We start from the raw sequence: 15,087 nt of genomic DNA, 5'->3' as shown, positions 1-15,087 counted from the left end.
TCGAGCGCCTTAACCACCTGGCCATGCCGGGCCAAATATTGGAATAAAATTAATAAAAGTAAGGGATTTAACCCATGTTATTTTATACAATAATATTTAGGTTTAGAAGCAAAACCATGAATGAGTATTCTTCTTATTACTCTGTGTATTTCCAGCGTAGGCTCAAGAAAAACAAAGTCGAGAATTTGATCGTAAACTTTCTCTAAATCCTTGATTAAAGTGTGAAAAACAGTAAAATAAAGTTGATTCATCTGAAGAAACCAATCGCCAAGTATTCTGATATGCCAATTATATTTTAAGCCGCATCGTTCAAAAAGTGAAAACGTTTCGTTTGTTTGTTATTAAGCACAAAGCTACACAAAGGGCTATCTGTGCTCTGCCCACCACGGGTATCGAAACCCGGATTCTAGCATTGTTAGTCCGCAGACATACCGCTGTGCCACTGGGGGGCAGTGAAAACGTTTTAAGTGCAAATATTAAATAGAATATGACTGTCGTGATTTTAGACAAAGATAAGGAAAACAAAACATAGGCGACTAAGTTGCTTAATTTATAGTTGTCTCGTAAATTTGATTGGTGGTGTCCAGTATTTTGAATTTAGTGATCCTATTTATTAATATTTACTTGAAAATCCCACAAAAAATCTTAGGTACTTCAAATTTTTTGCATTTCTATAGAACGTTTGTTTTCAATAAAAATCACAGAATGTCCTTGGATTCCTCCCCCCACCGACCCCTCGCCGAGTTAGTAGTCCAATAAATTTACTTTAAGTTAGGCCTTATTTATACTTGGTGAAGGACCTTGACCTGAAATGATTCAAAATAAATTAAAAACCTTAGTTGGTTTCTGTAGAAATCTCAAAAGGAAGAATAAAAATTGTTGACTTGATTATAATCGTATGTCTAATGTCGTAGAAAAATATATCTCTATGTCTATTGCAGACTCGACTCGCAATCTGAGGGTCGCGGGTTCGAATCCCCATCCAACCAAATATGCTCGCCCTTTCAGCCGTGGGAACGCTATAATGTGACGGCCAATCCCACTATTCGTTGTTAAAAGAGTAGCCCAAGAGTTGGCGGTGGGTGGTGATGACTAGCTGCATTCGTTCTAGTCTTACTGCTAAATTAGGGATGGCTAGCGCAGATAATCCTCGAGAAGCTTTGCGCGAAATTCAAAACAAACAAACAAACTATTGCAGATACATATATCTACCTTTTTTTAAATATGATCTGTTTTGTTATGTTCAAACTGTATAGATATTTGTTTTGTTTTTATGTGTGTGTGTGTGTCAGGAAACGTAGATTTAAACTTATTGGAATAATGTTGTCTATCGTATTTGTTTACCTAGGAATTAAAGTTATGATACACCCTAATTCCTGTACAAAAACGTTGAAGCTTTGATATATTACAGCATAAATAAGGCTTAAAATGTATAAGTGTTTTATTGTATCTTTCTGAAGAGCTAAAAACTTAAACCATGGGTTATTCTTAACGCTCGTTTCATGGGCGTCCGCAATATATATTATAGAGGGGAAAGATAACAAAATGATATCAAAGCTATAGCTAGGGAAAGCATTTTTTTTTTCACTTTGATTATTGATTAGTTAATCCGGGGGAGCGCTTCCTTTGCACCCCCCCCCCTTGCAGACGCCCATGGCTCGTTTTATCCCTCAGTAGATCAAAGTAAAATTTACGGATTTACAACGCTAAAATCTGGGCTTCCATTTTCCGCTGTGGACAGAGCGCATATAGTCCATTGTGTAAGTTTGCGCTCAAATAAATAAAACACTCGTTTTTGTTCGAAATATTCAATGCCTTAGGTAAACTAAATGTGTAATATTCTTAAGCTATATCTATCGGTAATTCAGGATCAGATTCGATTCTATGACTTCACATCCGATTCACGTAACTTGAGAGTCATGCCAACGAATGAAGTAGTTATTTATTAGTTTTAGGCTTAAAAGTATTAACAGAACCAATAATTCCAATACGCATAACACAACAGACTGGCTGGATGAATACCCATATGTTAAACAGGCACGTGGGTTCAATCCTCGCTCAGTTTCACTTTTGTTATTTCTGCTAAACAATATTCAACAATTACATACGCTAATTCTAATCAGTGAATCCTTTGCAGAAAGTTTTATCAATTAATGTTTTTTTTCTCATTCTTTAGCTGAAGAAAGAAACATTCTTTCAGCTTTTTTTTTTGTTGTTGTTGTTGTAAATCTACTGTTATATTGAAACACTAGATGAAATTATTAATCTTTATCCTTCTTTTCAAACTTTCTATGATATTTTGCATAATTAAAGCAATAAAAGATTTATTTATGTGTTTTCAATCATATTCTTTTTTTCCATATTTTTTGCTTTTATGAATTTTCTATACAGACCTAACACCAAAACTTTATGAAGCAAATAGCACTGGTAAACCTCATGATTCGACGTTTTTAGTTCATATTTGATTATATTAATTCCTAGATTAAATTAAGAAAAATACTTCTGTACTCTTGATGTAATGTTTATTTTCGAACAATAAAAATTGGTTTTATGAATAAAAAAGTATCAGATAAATCTAACTAAATAATTACAACATAACAACGCCACACTGAAAGCACAAATTGTAAATTATCTGCTTTGTTTACAATAATTTACGTAATTATCAATGGTATCTAATATTTTGTTAATGCTTCTAACAATCATGTGAGAATAGTAATAGTGCTTACCATCTGTGTACTATGCTTCTCACCATGCATTGCAGGTTAGTATATTAAGCGCCATCTACATAATAAATCCAAAAATAATAAACCTATCTAATATATGGGTATTTGCCGTGTCTTCATTTTAAAGGGAAAAACGCAAATAGATAAACCGTAATGTTCAAATACAATTCACTCTTATTACTAGAATATGATAAACTAGCTAACAACTGTTCAAAAAAAAAAAAACGTTCTACAAATATCCTCGGTGGCTCAACGAAAGCTTCAGGTCTCATAACATTACAAATCTTGGTTCGATTCCTGATGTAAATACAGCCTATTGCACAGCATTCCATTTTAACGATCGGCGTTCATGTTCTGTTCTTTCTTTACATTGTCACAATTGAAGGTGTAGTGGCAGTGCGCCCATCTTCTGGTTAAAAGCTGTTTTCTTAGTTTAATGACAAGATATTGTAGCATTTTAAGGGGAAATTCTTCCTGGAAATGGAGAATGACGCGGAAGAAACTGGATATAAGCACATTCGTTTAGACAGTATTAGGTAATACTATTGGTACTGTAGGTAGCGTTGCATTGTTCTTTCATTCGACTGCAGAGCCTTACAGTGGTTGATCCAGCATATCCCTGGTTGAATCTCGGGTACGTTAACTCAAATACCACTAGCGAGGTATTCAATGCTTGTATTTAAAGCTGAAAATCCCTTGTAACCTAGACTTTCTTTTAAATACATTTAACTGAATTTGTGGATATAACTGTTTAATAGAGTTATTAATTTTCTTATTAACTGTGTAAGGAATAGTGACTAAGTGTTGTAGGACAAAAGTAACATTTTTCTTTGGAACATTTGACATAACGACAGATGGATTATTTAGTTTTCAGTTTTGTTTGGATTATTTTATTTAGGAACGACAATAGAAAACAGTTTTTTTAACATTTGTTTAATGTTCTCAATTTCTGCTTTAAAAAAATTGATTTCCTAGTATTTCAAAACTTTTCATAGCTGCGTTTTGACAAGACATTCTATAAAGACTAAAATTGTGAAACTTTCAAAATGTGAATAAAGTCATGTGAAAGTTGGTTCATGATCATCTTGAGCAGTAAGTATAACTTGATCATTTCAAAACATCTAAGAACGAGAGATTGTCATTCTGTTGATTTTCAACAGTAAACTGAACATTGTTTAAACACCACAAAAGTGACATCAACATATCTCCCGGAATACACAGGCTTAAAACGTTTAGGAAATGACTATAACTAAAACATTTTCGTGGAAGCACAGAAAAAGCTTAGTAAGGTCAAAAGCAAAGCGAGAGTCCATAGCTACTCCATCAATCTGTTCATAGATTTTACAATATATCCTCAAACCCTATATTTTGTATAAGATTCTTTTAAGCACTATAAGAACTGACTATTTTGTGAGAACGTATAAAGTCATTCCTCACTCGGGATAAACTTTTATCTCCTGGACCAAACTTAATCGGCAACTGCAGGTATTTCTATCGGATTGACACAATCAGTGTGCATCACATGCACACTCATATATTCAAGTCTGTCCCGACGTGTAACATTTGCACCTTGACGTGTTGCATTTTGTCTTGCAACCACAAGTTGACAGTTCTATGCCTGGATAAAAAACAGCTGTCAGTCTGGTCTTTAGTGGTTTTATCCACAAGTTGTCAGTTCTATATCTGGATAAGGAACAGCTGTCAGTCTGGTCTGTATTGGTTTTATCCACAAGTTGTCAGTTCTATATCTGGATAAGGAACAGGTGTCAGTCTGGTCTGTATTGGTTTCACTCCCTATGGGCCATATTTCCACCCTTTTTATCACTATTTCAGTCACCACTTGTTTTCATACAATCAAAAATCAACTTATTTTATAAAGCAGCATAATTTTTCAGGTAAACTTTTCTTCCAACAACTGACAGTTGTTGTTTGCAAATAGCGCAGGTAAAAAAAAAGAAGAAGAGAGAACTAACTTTTACGTTTCATGTTGAAAAAATATTTATAAAATCAGTTTACAAACCTTTCTTTGTCTAAGAATGTAGAAGCAAGAAGATACGTCAGAATTGAGTTTAGGAACATTCGGTACTTTTATTGTTCGAGTGAATGAAGAAAATATCTGTCAACACATTCCTCAAATTCTTTAGTTTCTCGTTCATTTGTGAATTTATGAAAAAAAATGCATTTCTTACTGTCCCAGTTATTTAAGTCATTTAAGTTACAAGTACATTTCAAACAAGACAGAGTAAAATGCCATAATAACGACACTTTACGACTTTGAAATACCGTTTTATAAGCAATATCATAAATAATACATACACAGATTATTTCCGACTCTGGAATACAATTCTGCACCATAAACCCTCATACGTGATGTAAAACATACGTTTTAGTACATGTTAGTACAATGAATTGAAATTACCATACTTTTCAACTTGAAAATACATGTGTTTGACCAATGACCTCTCGGTGTTTTAAATCAAATATCCACGTGTGCATCCGGCCTAGCGATGTTTGTCACACCCAAAGGAACATTTTTAGCATGAATGTTAAGCATTAACAAAAAATTCCATCATTTGTTTTTCTAAGCACTTTTTTTAAGGAAGTGTTGGTATACAATAAAGTTTCTCATAAACTCACTTCACTGAATTTTACTTACATTTTGAAAATTTCACTTCTTCAATATTAAAACAAAAAAAAATGGTTAAAACTCGGCAGCACAAAGCGTTTTAAATATTAGGAAACCTTCCCAGTGGCACAGCGGTATGTCTGCGGACGTACAACGCTAGAAACCGGGTTTAGATAGCCCACTGTATATGTTTGTGCTTAACTTCAAACAAAAAATAAAATGCAAGGAAAATCAAAACGTTTAAACAAAAGTTAATAACATTGAACATCTGCTTAGAATAAATTATTTTTCATTGTCATTCCTCAATAAATAATAGTCCAAACAAAAACTGAAAAAAATAAATACCCCTAATAATTTGTTATGTCTGATGTTCCAAAGAAAACTATTACTTTAGTCCTACCACACTTAGGCATTATTCATTACATAATTAATTAAGAAGAAAAATTAAGAGCATTATCAAGCATCTATATCCACAAGTTCGGTTTAAATGTTTCCTTAAATCAGAGTTTCGGTTAAAACTACTCTTTAACTTTAGAACAAATAACATCCATTCAACACTTTGCTAGTGGTATATGAAGTCACGTGCCCGAGTTGCACTCAGTGATATATTGGATCAACTACTAGAAGCTAACACTGTCTAAACGAATGTGATATTGTGCCTGCCTCTAGTTTTTCCAGTATCATTCTCCATTTGTGGGAAGCATTTCACCTTAAAAATGCAAGAATATCTTGCCATTAAGCTAAAAAAAAATAACCATCTCTTAATCAGAAGATGGGCGCCCTGCCATTACGCCTTCGACTGTAAAGAAAGAACAGAATATAAACTTTAATCGTTGAATATGAGTTGGGTTAAAAATTGTACACTGAAAAATAATATAATGATTAATTATAGAGTAAGTTATGGAAATACAAATATTGTTTTTTTCTCGTTTAACCTGTAAGAATTAAATACAATCTGCTTTTAGTTCTAACATTTGATAAACTTGTTTCTTGTTGTTGTTTGTTATTAAGCACAAAGCTACACAAAGGGCTATCTGAGCTATGCCCACAACGGGTATCGAAACCCGGTTTCTAGTGGTATAAGTCCGCTGACATACCACAGTGTCACTAGGGGACAACTTGTTTCTTGATGACGATTTATAGAATAACTTGTCTGTTGGCGAAAACACAGTTTATAATGTTTTATTTTCAACAAGGGAACGGGCTCCAATTAACAATATAATATGATAAGCTCGTTTACTAATTTATTCACAATTCACTGAAAGTTTAGATAAATATTGGTTGCAAGGTAACTATTCAGCAATGATAGATTCTTTCTGGGTTTTATATACTTACTATTACTGTTAATAATGTTTTGGTGAATTCTGTTGAACTAAAAGGAAACGTAGATACTTAGAGCCCATAAAAATATTATTAAGCAATTAACGTTCTTTATGCAATGTTATCAGTGATGGTTAAACATTAGGTATCCCCAGGTGACTCAACGGTAAGTCTGAGAGCTTATAACGGTAAAAATCGGATTTCGATACCGGCGGTGTACAAAGCACAGATAGTCCATTTTGTAACTTTGTGCTTAACAAAAACACGAATAAACGAAAACAACACTAGTTACATGGAGCCTAAAAAATAACTGCTGGATGAACAACACTGCTAAAAATAGTCTCCACATGTGTGGGCTAATAACGCTATTGCAGGGATTTGATCCTTGGGCTGGGTGCAGCTCGCATATGCTATTATACAGCTTTGCGCTTGACAACAAACAACGAAAAAAACCTATATATATATATTAAGTACATACATTGTTATATTTTGGAGTTCTTGAAAGCCACCCCCCCCCCCCCCCGAACCCAAAAAAAAACCAGAACAAAGATTTAATTATGACAAAGCTGAAAGCTATTTTGTTCTCTAACTGAAAATAGTCCAAAAAAACTTAGTTATTCTTTCTAGGCTTTCAGACAAGCTAGTATTACATTTTGGTTATTCTGTTGTTCTGTCTTTATATTGCAGTGGACACCTATGAAGGCGAGCACTTAGGTCTCGTAAGCATCAACAGAGAACATTCCGGTGCTTATCTATGTATTGCCGTCAATGGTGTACCTCCTTCAGTCAGCAAGAGGCTCATGCTCTACGTGGAATGTAGGTGTAACAAAGAAGCAATTCAACATATATAGATTAATACAGCGGACTATGTTTCAACTTACTGATAAATAACACTTCCTTTGTCTGTATTTTTTCTTTTCTAGTTGAGTAATTTTTTATTTCATTGAACCTTCAGCCTTTTTGTTTTAAAGATAAATTTCAGTTAAAGCGTGAAAGCCATATAGTACAGAGGCACCGGCTGAAGCTTAACTTTTACTTAAATGTAAAAGTTAAGCTTTCGCATCTTTAAACTTGTTCTTCGCCCTTTAAAGTCCTTATTAAAATATTCAGATCAAAATTTTACACAACACTGAACAGCGATAACGCTGATATTTGATCGGTTTTTGTTTTGGATTCTGTATTAAAGAAGTTAATCATTCACTCCGCCCCCCTCCAGTGAATCAGCGGTAAGCTTGAGGGCTTATAACGGCTAAAATTCTGAGTTTTATCCTAGTGATGAACCCAGTGTAGTTAGATGACCCTTTGTGTAGTTTTGAGTTTAACAACAGACCTAAGGATTTTTACTATTTTATTATTTTTGTGTAGCTTTGAGTTTAACAACAGACCTAAGAATTTTTACTATTTTATTATTTTTAGATTTCAGTTCTTCCCCCTTTTGTATCCATCTTAATGATATATCTATTTTAATTTCTGTTTCTATTTTATTATCTGTTTCTTTTATTAGGGTCTTGAAAGATTGGTGAACAACTTATAAGCCTTTTAAACTAAAATAAAATTTTAAGCTGGATATTGTAAACCTAAAATATAGTTTTTCAGAATTATTATTATGAATAATATAGTCATAGGCGTATTTTCAAAACATTTCTTTTGAACATTCGACATGTTGAAAAGTAACAACTCATGACGTTACTTCTCACGTAAAGTTATATTCATAATATATCATATACAAGTGTTTTAAAAATATTTTCTGAGTATAGACACAGTAGGAGTAACTTGATCCGTACCATAAAATAAAATTCATTTGAATGCACCACAAGAAATTATTTTCTAATAACTTACTTTGAATGCTTGCTATAAAAGGTGAATCTCGAAAGGCAATAATTCTGTTTTATGGTAAACAAATACTTTAATAGATTCCGAAAGAAATGACGATGAATAGTTTAGTGTTTACAAAGTTAACATATTTTTGGAAAAATGAATTTTTAATTCACACACACACACAAAAAAAGAATTTCCAGAGTATTCCGAGAATGAATTAGAGCCCCGTATTTTAGCGTTGTCCAACCGGGAGACAACAAACTGGAAAAAAAAAAAACTTGACGCCAATTTGGAGACATATAAAATAAAGTAAGTAATATTTTGCAAAGCTGAGAACAAGATATAAAATCTCGTATTCCAAGCACTTCAATGTGAAGCTAGGCCCAGCATCGCCAGGTGGTTAGGGAGCTCGATTCGCAATCTGAGGGTCGCGGGTTCGAATCCCCGTCCCACCAAACATGCTCGCCCTTTCAGCCGTGGGGTTGTTATAATGTTGCGGTCAATCCCACTATTCGTTGGTAAAAGTGTAGCCCAAGAGTTGGCGCTAGGTGGTAATGACTAGCTGCCTTCCCTCTAGTCTTACACTGCTAAATTAAGGACATGATAGCGCTGATAGTCCTCGTGTAGCTTTGCGCGAAATTCAAAAACAAACCAAACTAATCCATGTGAAGCATGTATGAGTACAGCGAGTCAATTACACAGAGCAGTGTAGGTGTGAAGTCTGAAACAAAGTTCAAAACCATATTATCAATTACACAGAGCAGTGTAGGTGTGAAGTCTGAAACAAAGTTCAAAACCATATTATCAATTACACAAAGCAGTGTAGGTGTGAAGTCTGAAACTAAGTTCAAAACCATATTAAGTAATTAAAATTTAGAGTACCTTAGACCTTAAAAGAACACTAAAAGAACAAAACGTATGTGAAAAAGTTAATCTAATGTATCCCACCTCAGGTAATTTTTCTTTAGGGTAAATTTAAACGTTTTACAGTAATGTTTCCGGCTTTAAATACAATACAATCACAAAGACATGACACAAGTTCAAATCTTGTTCACGACGCTAAAAACACGTTTTGTGGACAAATCTTCATAGATATGTTGTTATTCGAGCAGAGAGAAATAAAATCTACAGTAAGTTCTGAAAGCTTATCACAAGGCAGCTACTTTATCCGTGGTTAGGGGATTCTAAGAAGTAGTCCAAGGATTTGCTAAATCCAAAAAACTTCAAGCGATTTAGGTTACCCAAAATTTAAAACTGTAAGTATTAGCATTATTATCTGTCAAGACACGACACAAAGACCCAACTCAGGAAAACCTTTTCTTTCAGATAACAGTTTTACGATTTTCGCTTCAAATAGTAAAACCTATAGAGTATGAAAACATTCAATTTCTAAATGTTAAATAGTTTACAAACTACTGAGTTGAATTTGAACATTAAAAATTTCTGTATGATCGTGAGGAGAATTCTGCATTTCACATTTAACGGTTTAGATAAATTTCACTTCATAAAGATGGAATAACGCCGAGATGCTGAATATAATAAGACCCTAAAGTTTGCTTTAGAACATTATTTCAAAAGATTCCTGAACATATTATTTTGGTTAAAAAGCAATAATACTTTGATGGTTTTAATATTTTAGAAATTATTTGGTATTTTCAACCCGAACGGCACCTTGTGTGTCACACAGGATAAACGGTCAGATCAGAAACCATAAGCTCCAGACATATCTATCACTAATTTAAACTGGAGTAAAACCAGTGGGTAGCACGTCTGCTCTTACCCGAATAGGGGAACTGAGATTGTCACAGTTATAACTTCCTCACATATTCACTGGTATATCGGTATATGACAGGTTGAACCTTGGGTCTTCCGATACGCTATCTACTAGGTCAAGCCCAGCCTTTTTAAGTAAAGCCCAATCCGCTCAAGTTGAAACGGCTATATAAAATCAAGGTAATTCACTTGATAAGACAGCGAATTGCTTTAATCCTTTTCTGCACTAGCTTTGCTCAAGAGAAAAGTTGAACAAATTTGACTGACGTAAATCTTGAAATTTCGAACGAAGCATAGGGCTTCAACAACACTTTGCTACTGGGCACGGTTCTGGGCTGCTTTCTTCACCTCATATCAAGTCATTCTCGTCATCCTCATCTCCTCGTCGACCGATCTTCTCCAAACTTATCTTTTGCCCTGTGGGTTTCACTCGAGAGCTTGTCTGGTGATGTTGTCCACTTGTTTCCTGAGGGTATATCCAAATCAACCCCATTTTCGTTTGACAATTTGGATGATGGTAAGATATTGATTGGTTCTCTGCTGTAGATCATTGTTACTGAAGGTTTCTAGTCACTTAACATCTGTTGATGGAAGTCTGGAGTTTGTTGAATGTAGTGGTGTTTACTCTCCAGGTTTCAGAACCGTACAACTGAAGTAAATGTACAGGAAGCATAACAAGCACAGTAAAAGATCCCATGTTATGTAGAAGCTCCTATACCTACATATATTTATAAACAAGTAGTCTATGTTACGAATTGAGACTCTGGTAGATGAACATTGTAAAAAACACCTTATAATGAAGGACTTTATATAGTGGCAGGTAATGTTCGTGGAGACGTGTTCCATCTCTTCCAATTGCAATATGCATAACCATAAAACTTCTCTTCTTCGTAAAATCAACATCAATAATATTTATTTCTAATTTTTTCAATATAATTAGACATGTTTAATCTATAAAGTAATGGTAAAGCGACAAATTATTATTTCATTGTATTTATGGTGAGGTTATGAAGGCTATCTGCTGACGTCCTCACTTTTTAACTACAAACAAGGAAGTCGGGCAGCCAATTACCAAAATAAAACCACCCATCATCAACGCTAAAGGATTCACTGTCACACTTATAACGCACCAATATTTAAAATGTGGGAATATTTTGTGGTATCGTGTGGAGTTGGGCCTGGCTCACCAACTTCGAAATCAAAAGCTCTATCACAGGGCAAATCCGCGCTTCCTGTTATTTCATATATATGATTATATAAAGAAATAATCAGCCAAATAAAAGACCTGTACTCGAAGTTGCAAGTTTTTGACGCCTTGAAGTTTATATACACAAAACAATGCCGTCATTATTGGCTTAAAGTCTACAAGAATCAGCTCTCTATTTCACAATTCACGTCTTCGGTATCCATTGTACATGAACCAAACTTTGATAGGTCTCAAGTTGTATAACATAGATATACAGCATATTACAGCCTGCCTTCTTGCGCTCTAGTTATAACCAGTCCCTCCAATACTTTGAAATGCACAGCGTGTCGCATTACACACGTAGACACATGCCACTTATTCTTTGGAGAATAAACATATAAACAAAAGTTTGTTTTCTGTATTAACTTTTAACTTACATCGCATTTATCTACGTTTTCAGCAAGTGTATGCAATGCTTGGGTAAGGAAGTACATTGTGCATATAATATTTTACGATAAAAAAATCGATGATTAAAATTGCACAATAAAAGTAACGTCTCTTGAAACCCACTGCTTTCGAAGAAATATGTAGATGGTGTTCGTTTTATAGCCCTTTCATCAATACTTTATTCCTGATTTCCTTCATCACCTCAGAAACCCGGACCAAAATATGTAGTTCACTTCTGAAATCAAAATCAACAATTCGAAAGTGATCAAAATTAATATTAAACAGAATTCACAATATCAGAATACACGTGCTAACAGGTACTTAAATCGCAAATCAAAACAACCAACAGAAATGGCATTATAAATACACTAACCAATATAAACTTCAAAATCTCTTCAAAAGAAACTCTAGCAACAGCAATCAAATTTCTTCAAGAAACGCGTCCCACAGCGAGTCAGCGGACTTACAACGATAAAATCCGGGGGTTCGATTCTCCGCGGTGGACAGAGAGCAGACAGCCCACTGTGTGGCTTTACGCTAAAAAAAAAAAACAAGAAATACTAATGTAGGATAACTATCCTAAGAACTTAATCAAGATCACGGTAAGACTTGTTCTCAACAATACTTCTGCTCCTTCCAAATTGGCCCACATAGCCAGTTCGACTCGCAATTTGAGGATCGTGAGTTCGAATCCCCATCCCATCAAACATGCTCGCCCTTTCAGCCGTGGGGACGTTCTAATGTGACAGTTAATCCCACTATTCGTTGGTAAAAGAGTAGCCCCAAGAGTTGGCGGCGGTGGTGATGACTAGCTGTCTTCCCTCTGGTCTTTACTGCTAAATTAGAGACGGCTAGCGCAGATAAGTCAAGTCAAATAAAAGTTTAGTTTGTGACATTAAATGTGAATGCATAAAACATTGTATTATTGTGAAGAAACCAAGAGGCCTCTTCATATCCAAAATGGCTGGACACTAAAGAGATGTCAGAAATTGTAATACAGATATATTCGCGTTAAACAGGCATATTTGGGGAAAAAAACTTTCAAAACATAAAATCGTGTATAGAGATTCTAACATGAAGAGAAAATTAATTAAAGAACCCATTGCCATCACAGCAAATGTCTGTGCTCCCCCCTCTACTCCTCCAACCCACCCGATGGGATAAATCAAGATAAAGCCATCCACAAAACGCTGCTCTTTTGCCTTTCACTTAAAATAATAATGAATTGTTTATAAGTTAATTCAAACATGTATTTAATGAACAATGAAAATAGCGATAATAATTACAATTAAATTTACTTTTGGAGGACTATACTGTTGTAAAAGTTTTATATTTTTATATAATGTTAATCTTTTGGGTATATTTAATAATTATAATGTAGTTATTTTCTATAAACTATATCGCATCATTTGGCATCGTTTAAATTTGCCATAGACTGACAACAGTACAGTTAGGCCTACGCAAACAAATATTGTGCTTAATGGAGATTCCTGCACTAGAAGCGAACGCTTGCACCGAACACATCTTAAATGATGTGCAGAAAACGTCCGTTACTTAATCTAAATGTTTTGTAGATGTTATTGTTTAATGGTAATACAAATATATATTATTATCAATAGGAAAAAAAAGCATAGATCGACCTAATACAGTAAACCCAGGTTTACATGCTTCAGATTTAACGACATCGGGCTCATGTCATTGCAAGTGAAATGATTACATTACACACATCACCTTACAATGCAATATTCCAAAGTACGTTTGGCCAACAGATACGTAAGTCAACTACCACAATAACAAAAGATCCTTATGATATTTATGAATAATGTGAATAAGTTAAGCTCACCACAAGTAAAAAACTGGACACAAAAGGCTTCGCATAGAAAACAGGATTACTTTTACATAACAAACAATAAATAATGTGGCACATGAAAGTCAGGCCAAAGGACGATAACTTCTTTTTTTCTGCGTGAACACCTTCCTATAATAATACAGCAACAAACACAGTGTAAAACTGACAACTGCATTTGATTAGGACAAGAACAATTCTAGATAAAGTACAAGCTCTTCCTAGACACTATATTCACGTTTAGGTTTTATTAGTACACCTCAGAAGGTCAGCTACGTTCAGGAGGCTTGTTGCATTGTTAAAAAAGGGTGTGTTTGACGTTTTAGCTGTGGAAATCGAACCCCGAATTTTAGCGTTATAAGTTCGTAAACATACCGTTGACCCACCAGAGTACAATTTAAAAATGGGAAAGCAGATTTTCATTTATATCTGTTTCCGCAATTATCAAGTACGCTAGACATCACAAAATATTAAATAACTACTTATTTAATGTTATGACCAAATTCTAAAGCAAACACATTTGCACTAAACTATGAGTTATAGCGTAATAAACGGAATTAGCGCCGTTTACAGCTGGGTAAATCCTGTTAACGTATATCATCTAACTAAACACAGGCAACATGTACTATCATTTTGATAAATTTACTTGAATATTCCCGTGAAATGACACTTTTTTTTTATGATACGAGTGGAGTTGAATCACAATATTTGCATGTTAAAGCCCCTCCTTAGGTCTGCTCAACACTCGACGCTATGACACAAGGAACAACAGATGTATCTTTACTTTTACTTTATACATTATTAACTACATAACAAATAAGTAAAAAAGGCTTAACACTTACGTGTTTAAACATGATACAAAAAATATCATTATTATTGATTTACAAAAGAAACAGAAGCGACTGTCTGTTAAAACAAGAATACATAAAACTTCACACTAGTAAATCTTATGTACTTTCACACTTCAAGCAGATAATCTTAAATTTTTAGTCTTTACACTTGTACATTTTAACAATAAATCTTCCCCACTTTTTGTGCACTTTGAAATGTATATGTTTTTTTGCACTTTTAATTATATATAATTTTCATTTCATGTACTCGTAGCTTTATGTACTCTTTTATTCTTTAAAAAAACATAACATTCAATTTAATTCTTTACCTTTTTTATTGGATTTTAGATATTTCTGTATTTTAAACATAACTTATCCGTGCTTTGCATTTTCATGAACTTCTACACTTCAAGCAAATAGTTATGGAACAGTAAATTTACATACTTACCATTCATGTAACCCCTTTCACTTTTAGCTATATATATACCTCCTAATTAAGTACATGAACTATTAAAATA

The 15,087-nt window shown here is 34.0% G+C and overlaps 1 protein-coding gene across 1 annotated transcript in view; it reads left to right on the top strand.

Moving 5' to 3' along the window:
• The window catches only part of LOC106464661 (lachesin-like), a 171,104-nt gene that overhangs the window by 115,166 nt on the left and 40,851 nt on the right, over positions 1-15,087 (top strand). The window contains exon 5 of the mRNA XM_022392984.1: positions 7,357-7,485. Within this exon, the coding sequence (XP_022248692.1) occupies positions 7,357-7,485 (129 nt within the window). The remainder of the gene's footprint in view (positions 1-7,356; positions 7,486-15,087) is intronic.

Source organism: Limulus polyphemus, unplaced genomic scaffold (assembly GCF_000517525.1).
Source record: "Limulus polyphemus unplaced genomic scaffold, Limulus_polyphemus-2.1.2 Scaffold62, whole genome shotgun sequence".
Classification (NCBI taxonomy): Eukaryota; Metazoa; Arthropoda; class Merostomata; order Xiphosura; family Limulidae; genus Limulus; species Limulus polyphemus.
This window is presented reverse-complemented; position numbering and strand designations above follow the sequence as displayed.